Genomic DNA, 14,003 nt, shown 5'->3' on the forward strand with positions numbered 1-14,003 from the left:
TCATTTAAAAATATATCATGATATCAAAAAATTATAAAATTACATCAGAATAATCAGGGAGAAAAAGCATATTTTCCATGACTTTTAGTCTATTGTAGATGACATGCCATAGTATGAATATTTCATGTTATTTTTGATGACATACTATGTCATTTTTGTTTGTTTTTTCCACATGCTATAATATGATGTTTTTGGTTGTTTTCGGTTGTTTTTTTGACATGCTATGCTATGATGTGTTTTCAGACCTTTTTTTAACGTCATATTTTGAAATTTTTTGACATACAATATTATGTTGTTTTTCGGTCATTTTTTCGACATACCATATTATGACGTTTTTAGGCAATTTTTGACGACATACTATACTATGACCTTTTTCATGCCGTTTTAGACGACATACTATAATATTACGTGTTTATGCCATTTCTGACAACATACTATACTATGACGTTTTTAGGCCATTTTGAACGACATACTGTACCATGGTCTTTTTAGGCCATTTTGGATGACATACTGTACTATGATATTTTTATGTGTCGGCCCTGTGATAGTCTGGCGACCTGTCCAGGGTGTACCCTGCCTTCCGCCCGATGATAGCTGGGACTGGCTCCAGCCCCCCTGTGACCCTTGCGAGGACAAGCAGTTACGAACAATGAATGAATGAATGAATGAATTATATTTTTAGGTCATTTTGGACGACATACTATACTATGACCTTTTTAAGCCATTTCTTACGACATACTGAACTATGACGTTTTTAGGCCATTTTTGATGACATACTACACTATAACGTTTTCATACCATTTTGGACCACATACTAAACTATGACATTTTCTTGCCATTTTGGATGACATACTATATGATGACGTTTTTGGCACAAAAACTATGAAGCATAGTATACTATGCTAAAAGACAAAAAGCATCATAGTACAGTATGTCATCCAAAATGGCACAAAAACTACGGAGCATGGTGTACCGTCCTAAATGACAAAAATATATCATAGTATACTATATTGTCCAAAATGGCGATAAAACTTTATACTATAGTATGTTTTCAAACATGGCACAGAAACATCACAGTATATCGTCCAAAATGTCATAGTGTACTATGACATCTAAAAGGGCACAAAAACATCATAGTATAGTGTGACCGTAAAGATGTACAACGTTGAATTTGGTGCATTTTAGACACACATTCAATATTATTAAACTCTGAATAAACAAAAATATTTTATGAAAATCTAAAAAGAAATGCTAAAATGTATGTTACTTGAGGTGACCTTTAGAAATTAGTCAATACACAAACACAACACTGATAAACATTTAAACCCACAGTTTTTATTTGGATTCTAAAAACTATATTGACATGATTGACAACATAACCCGGCTCAGAAAGTCATTTCTAATTTTTAAAAAAAGAAGAAAAATAAATAAAAAAGGATTATGTCATATTGTTGTGGTTAATGTAGCCGTTGTAGAGATGAGAAAACTCAAGTGAAAAGATGAACTGGGTCTAAACTGGATGCAGACTGCAGTCAGGACACAAGGACACACTGAGTCTCCCCACAGCCGCGGGGTTCTGCTGCTGCTGTCGCTTTGCTCCATCTGTTCTCTGGGGAAGATTATTTTAAGATGCTCAAGGTCACCTGAAACTTAACGATGTATGATGGTGATGCTGGCTGTGTACTGCAGTTTTCACCGGACCTCCAGAAAACTCTGAACAGATGCTGTTGTTGCAGTTGCAGTTGAAACACCACAGGATACTGAAGCTTTAGACCTCGTTGTAAACATTATCCTCATGCTTATTAATACAATGGATCAGGCCTCTACTGTAAATAACTTATCACCAACTGACCTATTACTCATGGATTATAATTGTTTAAAGGCCCTTGATACGACAATAAGAGCAAGTCTATGATGTCTGGCTCACACGTTGCTGACTGTGGGTATAAAGGCTGTCACTGGCCGATTCACAATCCCTGTGAAACTAGTTCTGCATAGTCAGACCTCTCCATACTGTGTTTGGTGCTGTGCATGAAAGAACAAGTTCTGCGCGAGCACCACACCATCACTTTATACCATCACTCTCCTCTACCACCAAAACTGGTTCCCTCCTGTGATTGGTTAAAGAAATACAAACAATCCACGGTGTTTTTTTCCCCTTAGTGCGGAACTACGATGAAGTCAGCCAAATCTTCTCCAGCACTACAACAGCAGGAGATAGGACTGGCTATGTCTGTGCACGCTTTTCAAGAGGAGGTGGCTGAGTTAGTTGCTAGTGCCTAACGGTGCCAACAATGCAAACAACAGCAACAATGCTGGCAGAGCTACCAGTGCTAACTGGGTAGACTGGAGAGTAGGTGCTATACTTTCACAATGCCGCCGTTGCTGATATTAGTGGTAGCCACATGCAACACTGTCTGGGTGCAGTGCAGAGTGTCAGGAATTAGCTAGCCTGTGTGACATAAACACAGAGAGTCACTAACATGCACGCAAAGCCAAACCATCGAGCACAACAAAGAACAGAGAAGCTCAGACAACAAAGACTAGAGAAGCTCAGACAACAAAGACTAGAGAAGGTCAGATGACAATGAAAACCGAGAGGCTCTAATTAAACACACAGAGTGTGATATTCTCTGCTCAGGACAGGAAGCATTACTCCACTATATCTTTACATAGCAAATAGTTGTTTGCTGCTGTATTATTGCTCAGATTGTCGCATAAAGAACCTTTATATCAATTTCAAGCAAAAACGACAAAAATTCTCCAGTTTCAGCTACTCAGTTGTCAATATTGGTTGATTTTTTTTGTCCGTTTAACATCTTTGAGTTTTGAACTGTTGGTCAGATAAAACATTATGTTTGTTGTTGCTCTGCTTCTCACTTTGCTGCAGATGTGATGTAGAAGTGTACATGCTGGGTGCAGCAGTACTCTACTCGACATAACTATTGGGTGTGTATTCAGGTTGATTGAAACTTTCACCCAGAGGGCACTGAAACCTATTACTGAACAAACCACATCCCCCAAACCCTTCATTAACATAATGAACGCAAATAACTCCATTTAATAACACTCGTGTGTTTGGCATGTTTGATAAATATGTAATTATTTTTGACTACCCTGTGGATTTCAAATGAACGTGCAAATATTCAGTTAATTTACTGAGACTGACAAACTGCAAATTTTGGCAGCCTGTTTTGAAGTCACATAATGGATACCATTGTGCTAGCAGCAGAACCCAGCAGCGGGGAAACTTCATATGTCTAACGTTTATTGTGACTGTAATCTCCATCCCCAAATCCCCGTCACTGTGGGTGAGCAACACAGTCAAATCCAACCAGCCTTTAAAAAGCAGCCCAGAGGCTTCCTCTTCCACTAACACACCGTCTACACTCTGGCATTAGTGGTTGGTATTGCGTAAGGACAACCGTGTTTAAAAAAAAAAAAAAAGAGAAGAAAAAAAGACATTGAGGGTTTACTTGTACATTTTTTCCAAAAAAAAAAAAAAAAAAAAACATTAGTCACATTAATACAGAAATAAACAAATGGCACATTGAATTCCTAATTTAAAAATAAAGTGGTGCTTGAGGAACTTTCTTACTGAGGAGACAAGTTAAATAAATTACTACCATAAACGTTACATACAAATCTGGAGTAGTATATACAAAGGAGTTATTAGACACAAAAAAAATCTACAATTTCAAATTTTAAGTTCAACAAAGACAGCAGTAGAACCTTATTTTACAGAGCGGGGGATGTGTTAACAAGTGTGGGTCTGAGTGGTTTGTGTGTGTGTGGAGGACAGAGGCGGGGAGGGGGGACAAAACAATGACATGAAAAATAAAAGTGACTTGATGTTTGAAACCTTTTAGCTAAACGTACTGTTTCTCTAGAGCTCTCTAACAGATGTCGACTCGTTTATGTACAAGCTTCAGCACAGAGGGGGACAGTGGCGTCCTGTTGATGCAGACTGTCGATGCATCTAAAACAGGAAGTGAGTTTGAACTGAGTATAAGTGAATGTGATGGAACCTTGTATATATGTGACCGGCTCTCACACACGTTTGAATGACTTTCCATTTCCCAGAATCCTTGAAGGAAAAATTCTGCTATTTTTCAACCTCAGTCTTTTTTTTGTTTGTATAGTTGTGGCCATTGTGACAGAGTCATGATGAATTTGCACTCAGCACCATCTCAGCTGGTAACACATTTAAGAAAAGTGACTCCAGTAGACAACATATTGTGGTTTAAAGAAAAAAACAAATGTTTAAAAATTCTGTCATTCTGAATGTTTTAGAGAAACTTAAGCTAGATTTCTCTGTGGGTTGTGAAAATTCTCATACATTTTAAGCTAAATTAACATTAAAGTAATTCACTATTAGCACTAAAATCACACTGCACAGCTGAAAAGTGGTCATTTTTCTTAAAAGGTTGATGTTTAATTGATGTGTTTTTTCCTCGGGTATATCGGGGATGAGCAGTGTCAGCCTCCTGAAGCTTTCTGAAAAAACTTCACACTCATCATTTTTCACACTTGTCTAAGAGTGCAAACAAAAGTTAACACAGATATTAACTCCCTGAATTAGCTTTTGTAGCTAACTGCATAGAGTATAGGCTAACCAAGCAGCTGCCTGTTTATCAACCGTAACGCTACATTAACCGTACAGCTAGTTTGCTAACGCAGCTGTTTACAATACAATCAGCTCGCAGTCGCTAATCTAGAGATAATAATTTCTGCATTTACTTCCGGCCGGGTTTAAAAAAAAAAAAAAAAGCGAATTTTAGGCCAAATTATTTACAAAATAAAATAGATCAGGGCTGCCCCCTGAAAGTAAGAAAATTCAAGATCTTAGTCGCCTTAAACTTTTCAGGTTTTTTAGGGGGTTGTCGGTCAGTGGACCTTTTTTGTGGATAATCTCTCGGGTAAAATCCTTACACTACGTCAAGTCGTCCTATCCGCTCAGTGAAGATGTCTGCAGCGGGTACAGGAAGCTGCAGACCCAGAGTGAGTCTGAGATGGAGGCAGCTGCCTGATGGTAGAGAAGCTTTGCACGGTCAGGCTTGAGACCGTCTGCCTTCTCCTTACAAGGGGTGAATTTACAGCTCACAAGAACTTCACACGATACAGTCTCTAGCTTTTGTTTGATATCTAGTTTTGGCAAAAACCGTTGCACATGCACATTGCTGTCACCGTGAATGTCCCACCAAACCCTGGTCAAAAATCCGGCAGTTTAACAGTGTTGCTTGACTGTCTTCATGAAAACAAACAAACAAAAAAAAGAAAGGAGGCATAGGGAAAAATTCATATTGGACATTCAAAACTAAACTGATATCTTCCAGAAAGCTTTTGGTGGCTGACACTGCTTGCCTCAACAAACTGTGTGTATTTTTTTTTGTTCTCGTCACAAAATGCAAAGTCAGCATGTCCCATAATGGGCTCCATCATGAGATTAAGACTGAGGTTGGGAAATACCAGAATTGTCCATTTACAAACATCCATTTTCCAACACTTAGAGCACTGTGGCGAGTCGACGTCCATCATCTGAAATCCGTAGTCTCTCTGAAGCATCCCATAATATCACTCTGTTCATTAGTATCCCTCCTACCTTCCAGATCTCCTTCTATAGATTGCTTTAAAGATATCACTACAAAATAAAGTCCCTCCTTTTTCCTTCGGCGTCCCTTAAAAATCTGAATGTTAATAGTGGTTGCACTGATTAAAAACACACAGGTGAAGAGCAGAGTTTAGCTTAGTGAGGGAACTTTTTTGTCTACTTTGTAAACACTCTCAGTGAAAGTTCACCGACACACTCAAATACCTGACAGACTCCGACCTCCGACTGGCTCTCCTGGTTTTGATCTCTGCGACTGGTTCATGGCTTTCACAGTATATCGCCATCGCCGCCCGCTCGGGACAGACGATGAGCGTTGATCTGGTGCAGATTTGAGATTTTGGAGAAGAAAAACAGAAATCCTTCATGAACCATTGAGGAGTCCACTCTCTCCCCTTGCAGCTGCAGCGTCACACTCTTCAATTTGTGTAAATATACTGTGAACGAGCTACATCAGGCAGTGAGAGGCAAAGAGAGCAGAGACCTTTGAGGACTGGAATAAAGAGCGTCAGCATGTGTTCCTCAGGGTTGTTTTGGTCCGTCAACCCTACCGGTCGATCTTGTAGATCCTTTTTTGCAGCAGTCTAACGGGTCCTGTATGTGGCTTGGCCGACTGCAGCTCCTCCGTCATTCCTCCCCGGAGTACGTTAAAGGGCAAGCAGGGTTAGTAGGAGGGAGAGCGGGATGTGGTTTACAGGTGGAGGGTCTGGAAAGATCTTCATGCTGCAGGCTGCCTCACAAAGATGCAACAACGTGCTTTAAAATCCATTGTTTTTGCACACACGGACATCCAGCGCACATCAGACTGTCGGGGAGGTGAGAGGCTGCAGGTGAGACAACAGCGAGTGGTTCTTCAGGGACTTTTTTTTTTTCTTTTTTTTGGATTTTTTTTATAACAAAAACACTGAAACGTTGTGACGCGAGGTTATTAGTTCAACACTAGAACAGAGCTTAAGTGGTGAAAGGCCCCTCCTCCCTCCCTGCTTCCGCTGGGATGGGCCGGCAGAGATGTCCGTCAGGTGCCGCAGCACTGCTCATTCGTTCCTGGTTGCATTGCTCCGTAAAGAGTCCCGCCTCCTCTCTAGGCGTCTGACAGGCAGCTCTGAACACTGTCCATCCACAGCTGTGCGTTCAGGCTGTCCTGGGCACAGAAGTTGTACACTCGTTTGGTCGTCTTGAGCTGAAAGACGACAAGCAAGAAATTAATTCCATCTGCAGACACAGATTACACAAACATGCTATGCAAACATATGGTCAAGGTTCCCACGCATTGTCACATTTGACAAAATTTCAAAACTTTTCCATGACTTTTCAAGGGTCCAAAATATTTTTTGTTTGTTCTTGCCCCCCTGCCCGATGTTTTTGTTTTTCAAACAAATAAGATCCTGAATTTCAGAATCCCACAAGGTGTGTTGAAGGGCCATCTGAAATTTGAAAATCTATTTTCTGTTCTTTTCCAATTATTGGCAATGATTATGAAATTTTAGCAATTTTTAAGGAAAACGTGTTTCAAAAAATTTAGGAAAAAAAAATATCACCCCAAATCACCCAAAAATTGCCAATTTCTTCTTGAGTTTTCTGTAAAAAAAAAAAAAGGGCAAACATTTAAAAAGAAGAATAAAAGAAGTTTTTACAGAAAACATGCCTTTAAGTCTGTATTTTTCTTTAGAAATCTTCAGTAAAATAAATACAAAAATGTATATATAACACAAAAGTCCCAAAATGTTACGTCACATTAGAGCTACGTTACGTCGTAAGCTACAGATAAATAAATTTACCGTTATGTTACATGAATGTCATTTGATTTATTGCACACAACTAACTGTCATGATTTTTGCACAACTCCAAAGTTTTCACTAGTTTTATGACCGTCCAGGTTTTCCATGGCCATGGGATCCCTGTACGGTTGACCACACTGAATGTGAGGCATACCTTCGCCTTTCTGGCGTCTGTACGTTCAGCACTGGTCCCTGTATGTTTCTCTGTTTGTGGCGGCCTGAGCAGATCTGCATCGGTTTGCGTCTCCCTATCAGACTCTACTAGAGTGAGCCTGCTAGGGATCATGCATTTGGTTGAGTGTTTCTGTGTATCTGACTGTCTTCAGCTAATCGCACAAACTACTGGACCAGTCAGCCTAATATTTCGTGTGCACATTTATAACTGTATGCTCAAGGACGTCTTGTGGTTGGTGTGATTTGCGTTTGTATAAAAAAACAATCTTATTGACTATTTTATATCATCACTGACAGTTGACTCCTCACTTCTCTAACCGACCGGAAGTTTTCTGCTAATCTGTTCAGCTAAAACCAACAAACCTTACTGTCTGTTGCAGGCCACATTTGGGCCTTCACTGTAGCTCAAAACTGACCTCAGATAGCAAAGTTTGGTCTGCAGATTAATTCCATAACCAATATGTTATAATCCACTAAAGTTAGGCAGGTTATGAGATGAATTAGCTCCCATTTTTGCTATCTTCGCCATCCTCTTGCCTGTAAGGGAGCCAGGAAAGACAAATCCATCAGGTGCAGCCGTGTGCGTGATTTTGTTTGTTAGTGAAAAGCACGAGAAAATCACCTGAAGATTAGTTTAAAAACTAACAAAAAAAGTAAAACAAACAAGGAAATGACCTAATAATAGTTCTCATAATTCCGTGTCACAAATTTTCATTATGATAATTACAAATATAGTTTTTCCATAGCTTTAAGAAAATAATTTTCTATTTTCTAATCTACTAATATCTTGCAACTTCTGGAACATTTCTAACCAAGTTGTTAGTCGTCTTTTTCCTCACGTTTCTGAAAGATATTTTCTCAAATCTTAAAGGTTTAAATGCTTGTGTAAGGTGTTAGAGAGCAGCACAAGAAAAGTGATGTTGCTCCAGGTTTAAAAGGGTTAAGCTTGCTGCTTAAATAAAGTCCAGTGGAGGTGAACTTACATCAAAGAAGGCTTTCTCCTCGATGTTTTTCGGTGCTCCCATGGCAGGCGTTCCTGGAATGACAGACTCCACGTCGGCCAGCTCGATCACCCCTTTACACTCCTTGTCCTGCCTGCTCTCGTAGTATCTCAGCTGGGGGACGCATCGTTAGAAACAGAGGTAATAAACAGAAAATTGTTTTAAGCCAATAAAAATCTGTTTCACCCTAAGAAAGTAATTATTTTGAATGTTCACAATTCTGTCATTGCTCCACTCTTTTCAGCTCCCCTCCGTCTCACCTGATGTTTGGTCTTATCCAACACAAACCACCGTGGTTTCCATGGTTTCAACAACGCCCCTTTCTTAAACAGGATGCCTTCAAAACTCCTGATGGGACAAGATCAAAACAAAAATGAAGAGATATTTGACTTTTTAGGGATTTATCTGACACCCTTCACTCACAGATGGCCCTACATCACAGAGCAGCACAGCAGAGAGCCATCAAGTGTCTGTCTCTGCACACTGGCTCCGTTTAACACACACGCTCACACACACACCTGCCCTCCTCTCAGTGTGATGGGTACAGACCTGTTCTCGCTCTCGGTGCTCTGGAACTGGCTGTAGAGCGTGCTGGTGCTCGGCCGACCGGCGACGGGCGTGGAGGTGGCGCTGGCCTCGCAGTCCAGGGCCAGGTTGATGGAAGATCCCACGCCGCTCTCCTGCAGGTAGACGCCCTGAGAGCGCCGCTGGTGGCTCAGGTTGGACGACATCAGCAAGGAGCTGGAGAACGAGGGCTGTGGAGGAGGGAGACGCAGAGAGGATTCACTGAGTTTGAGTCGGTGAAACTGTGGGCATGTTTTCAAAAACACTGGTGATAGTCTCCTCCTTAAGCTAAACAGCAGTCTGAATGTGACAAAATACTCATCAAAAGCAAGTCTCTGCAAGTTGTTTTACATTCCAAAATGAATAAAAAAAAAGAGTATTTTAAAAGTGTTCTGTGTTGCTGAAAACATGTTTTATTTGGAAAAAAAACACACGGTGTGTGTTCTGATTTTTCACCACAAGATGTCAGTGGAACCATTTCCAACCATCTGTCTTTAGCTTTCCCTCTAAATTTTTCTTTATTTTAATTTCAAACACTGATTTTTCATTTTTTTTCCTGTGTTGTATTATTTTTATTTATTTATTTTTACATTTTTTCCTGTGTTGTTATTTTTCTTTTATGTTGTGTTTTAAGTGTACAGCACTTTGTAACATTGGTTTTGATAAGTGCTATATAAATGGACTTTATTGTTATTATTGTAATTAAAACAGCCTGACAGCCAGTTGTTCACAATCAGTTGCTCATAAATACATGTTTATTTCATGCTGACAAGATACTCAACTGATTACTGTGAAATAAACTTCACCTGTCTGTAAAGATTAAAAAAACGTGCAAACAGTGTACTAGAGTCACTGGTTACCAGAGACCTTATTCTGTTCAACATCCACTCTTTGATTCTTTTAAAAATGTCCCTTAATTCCACACATTTCATATCCAAAGTGTAGATGTGTTTTTCTATGTGATCATAAAATGTTCAAATAGTTGAGGATCAGTCTATGATTAACTGGCAAAAGGACTTAATACGTTGAAATGGAAGAAGTTTGGCAGAGGTTGTCTCCAAAGCAGGAATTAAGTTCACCATTCCCAAACACTCGGACAGAAATTGGGAAAAGGGCTTTTAGGTTTTTAAATCTAAAACGAAAGACTTAGAAGGAGATTCTACAGGATGTCGATGTTTTTAGACTGCCTGATTGTACAAATAACTCCTTGAAAATTCTCCCTGTGACTCATCTATTTTAATAAAAATTTGAATGCTTGTGAATTGTATGTTGTCTCTGATTTCTTGCAACTTTGTGTTTCCACTGCCGGCTGTCTTAGCCATGTCTCCCTTGAAAAAGAAATTCTTAATTTCAATGGGACAAACCTGGTTAAAGATTAAACAAATACAATAAAATAAAATAAAAGAAGAGATTGTAGATGGATACAATTTGACTCCACACAGACTGTGTAAAATGGGTTTAACCCAGGACTGACGTGTAGGCAAGAGATGAGGACGGTTTTAGATAGTGTGTGTGAGTGGTCTCTAGTGCTCCCTCTGTGGACGAAGGTGTTGCAGAAGTTTGATGAGTGGCTGGGGCAAACGCTCTGAGAATCCCCACAAATATATCTCCTTGGAGACCGATGGGTCTCTGTCGCCTCCAGTGGTGACCAAAGCAGAGTTTGCAGCTGAATTACAGCAGCTCGACTCACACAACTGGAGGAGTCCACACACACTGGAATACACAGAGCGGCTGAGGATGACGACTGAGACTGCTTCTGTTGACAGCACGGATATTATGTTATATATCAAGAGTGCTGCCCCTTGAAGACAGCTGGTGTAACAGATTGGAAGGCTACTGTCTTGATATTGGCTATCTTATTTATTTATTTTTTACTCATTTATGTAATTTAAAAGCACAGTTTCTTTTTTGAATAATAGTATATGTATTTTCTTGTCACTGTGGGAATGCTGAACTAACTAAACAAATGAGGGTATTTACAGGCATAAGACATTTAAAGTTATTGCTTTTTAAGACCTTGTCAAGGTGATTTTAACCAAATTTAGGACTGATTTTTGACATATATTCTTATACAAGCACTGAAGAATAGATTTAAGTTGTATACAGTACTGTGTAGAGGTATGCAGTACTGGTTATTGGAAAGAGGTAAGTTATTCTACATTTTGCAAACAGGCAAGTTTAAAGTAAGATAAAGGTTCAGTTGTAGGTTGAGGAATTTGTAACATCAGAAATGTGGACTTTGCAGGTAAAGAGCTTGACTCATTTTGACAGAGAGTAGATTTACAGCTTTGCGACTGTGTTTCTCTACATGCTGCACGTACAGTTTACATCCATGTCTGTCCAAACTCATATGGTGCCATGACAGCTGACTATGCTTCAAATAAGGAGGCTACATATTTCACATATTCTAAAATGCGGATGCTGCACACAAATCTTTGCCCCAGCAGCAGAGAGGATCTCTACAATCTGCACAGTTTCAATGTGGACACCCAAGATCAGTGTCACCAGTTCAGTATATGATCAAATGTGTCCCCCTCTGTACCTGAGATATCATGTGAAGTAATGGCCAGAATAATGATTCGGCTGAAAATTATGATGTCACAGTGAAGATGACCTTTGACCTTTCAGATGCAAAATATCACCATTTCATCTTTATTTTTCCTCTTTTAGAAATGTGTGCAGAATTTTGTCTTAATAAGCTTATGCATTCTTGAGTTATGGACAAAAACATGTTTTGTGAGGTCAGAGTGACTTTTGACCACTAAACTCTAATCACTTTATCACTGAGACAAAGACGTTTGTACTAAATTTGAAGAAACTCCCTTGAGGCCTTCTTGTGGTATCACATTCACCAGAATGGGACAGAGAGACTGATAACCTGAAAACATAAAGCCTCCGGCCACAGTTACTACCAGCACAGAGGCATGAAAAGATGGAGAGATTAAATCAGATGAAATGTGTGTGATAATTTAGGTCCCAGCACTTCACATTTAAGGCTATTTAATGACTATTAAGGTCTTGTATTTATACAAATGAATAAAGTCATTTTAAGACTTCTTCAAGGACCTGCAGACACTGTGCAAATAAAACTAAAATGAGAGAAAGTAGTTGAGAGTCATGCTGCAGATTGAAATACATATTTCTTTTAATTTGCAGTAACTTCAATAACACTGTAAATACTAGAAAGCAGTAGAAACACACAGTATGGGAGCAATATTTTACAAATTAACTGAATACTGTCCAAAGTCCACAGTCTGTGAAAAAGTGCAGGCTAAGGATATAATTGTGGATGAAGCTCAGAAATCCAAAACTTCAGCATGTTTGCAAAATAGAGTTGCATTCACACGCTAATCATCTGAATACACATGAACACAAAGCTTTAGAGTGTAAACTGTGTTTAGTGCAAAAACACAAAGCGATGTTTTGGAAAATTAATCTGCTGCTCTCACCTTGCTTTCCAGTTTGGTCTCCGTTCTCTGTGTGGTCTTGATTTTGTCCCACGTGTCCTTCCACTTTTCCGACGTCTGGCCGAGCTCCGCCTCCAGGCTCTGCAGGTCCTGCAGCAGCTTGGTGATGGCGTCGGGCACAGCCTTGCTCAGGCTGTCGTAGCACGGCCACACGATGCGGCGCTGAGATTTGGGGCCGCTGCTGTCGGGTTTCTCCGGCGTCTCCTCCGCCACGCGCTCCTGCCGGCCCCTCAGCTCCCAGTCGTAGGACGGCCCCTCTGACAGGGTCTCCTCCATGTAGAAGTCCCACACCTTCAGGTTGGAGTTGAAGGTGTACGGCCGCAACACCTGGAGCACACAAGACAGACTTATGAGGCTACTTTGTCCCAATGTTAATCTTTCAGTTAACTGCAACAAATATTTAGGAGATGTTTATCCGGTGATTTCCTGTAGTGTGTGTTGTAGACAGGACGTGAATATCTTAACAATAGTTAGATCTATTGTTGAAATGGTAAGATCTTTATTTCCGACATGCCAAATAAAATAGGAGAAGAAAATAAAATATGAGCAGGAAAACAACACCAGGATGCCTATCGAACATATATAGTATTTCATGTCCGAGAAGGAATACAAGGACGTGAATACGCATCAAATCCTACCACCTTTTCTTACTTTTTTTTTCATAAAAAATAACCTAATTTTAAACATTAATATTCCCAATTTCTGCCCCAGTATTCACCATAAACACCTTGATCTTAACGAACAAGAATTAATACAAAAACAATATTGTTTTTAAAAACATGTTTAAATTTGTTAAATGTTGTAAATATTTTCAATTCCACACTACAGCTGTTCCATAAATTGCCCCTTTGACTGTAATACAATTATATTTTGCATTTGTCCTCCCTAGCTGTTTCCTGAACATACAAAGTCCTCTCAAATCATGTAAACTTTATTTTATTTCACATTCATTTTGAATATTGTTTTAGGTATTAGATGATTTTTACCTCTGTACATGATTTGAACCGTTTTGAAATCAACAATCATGTCTTTAAATTTAAGTGCTTTTAATTTGCCAGAGAGTGGGTTTGTTGGTTCTCATACGCCGACACACACATCATCAGCGTGTTGTGTGTGAGTGCAGCGCTCTCACCTCGTCATCTTCAGGAGAGAACATGTAGTTGTAGAAGACGGGCGTTTTCTTGTTGAGTCTGTCGATGTAGTCCCACACAGACTTACACACCTGAGGGCTTCTCCTCTCTCCTTTCTCCTCATACAGCACTCCTACACACACACACACACACACACACACACACACACACACACACACACAGGGCTTGTCAGGAACACTCACACTGTGTCTATGACACGACTGTGTTTCTACAGATGGAGCAGTGTTACTGTTTAATGAACGACAGCATTTCAGACACTC

General features: G+C 39.7%; 1 protein-coding gene across 5 annotated transcripts in view; it reads right to left on the bottom strand.

The window, feature by feature from the left end:
* Window positions 1-1,315: 1,315 nt before the first annotated feature.
* Window positions 1,316-14,003, bottom strand: part of sbf1 (SET binding factor 1) — an 85,601-nt gene continuing 72,913 nt past the window's right edge. For all 5 annotated transcript variants that reach the window (XM_042511534.2, XM_042511532.2, XM_088072760.1 and 2 more), the window contains 6 exons: window positions 13,725-13,855; window positions 12,575-12,919; window positions 9,111-9,316; window positions 8,822-8,909; window positions 8,544-8,675; window positions 1,316-6,788 (listed from right to left, as the gene is read on the bottom strand). In XM_042511534.2, the coding sequence (XP_042367468.1) occupies window positions 6,690-6,788; window positions 8,544-8,675; window positions 8,822-8,909; window positions 9,111-9,316; window positions 12,575-12,919; window positions 13,725-13,855 (1,001 nt within the window). In that variant the 3' untranslated portion in view covers window positions 1,316-6,689. The remainder of the gene's footprint in view (window positions 6,789-8,543; window positions 8,676-8,821; window positions 8,910-9,110; window positions 9,317-12,574; window positions 12,920-13,724; window positions 13,856-14,003) is intronic.

This window comes from Plectropomus leopardus, chromosome 22 (genome assembly GCF_026936395.1).
Source record: "Plectropomus leopardus strain MGB_pleo_1.0 chromosome 22, ASM2693639v1, whole genome shotgun sequence".
Lineage (NCBI taxonomy): Eukaryota > Metazoa > Chordata > Actinopteri > Perciformes > Serranidae > Plectropomus > Plectropomus leopardus.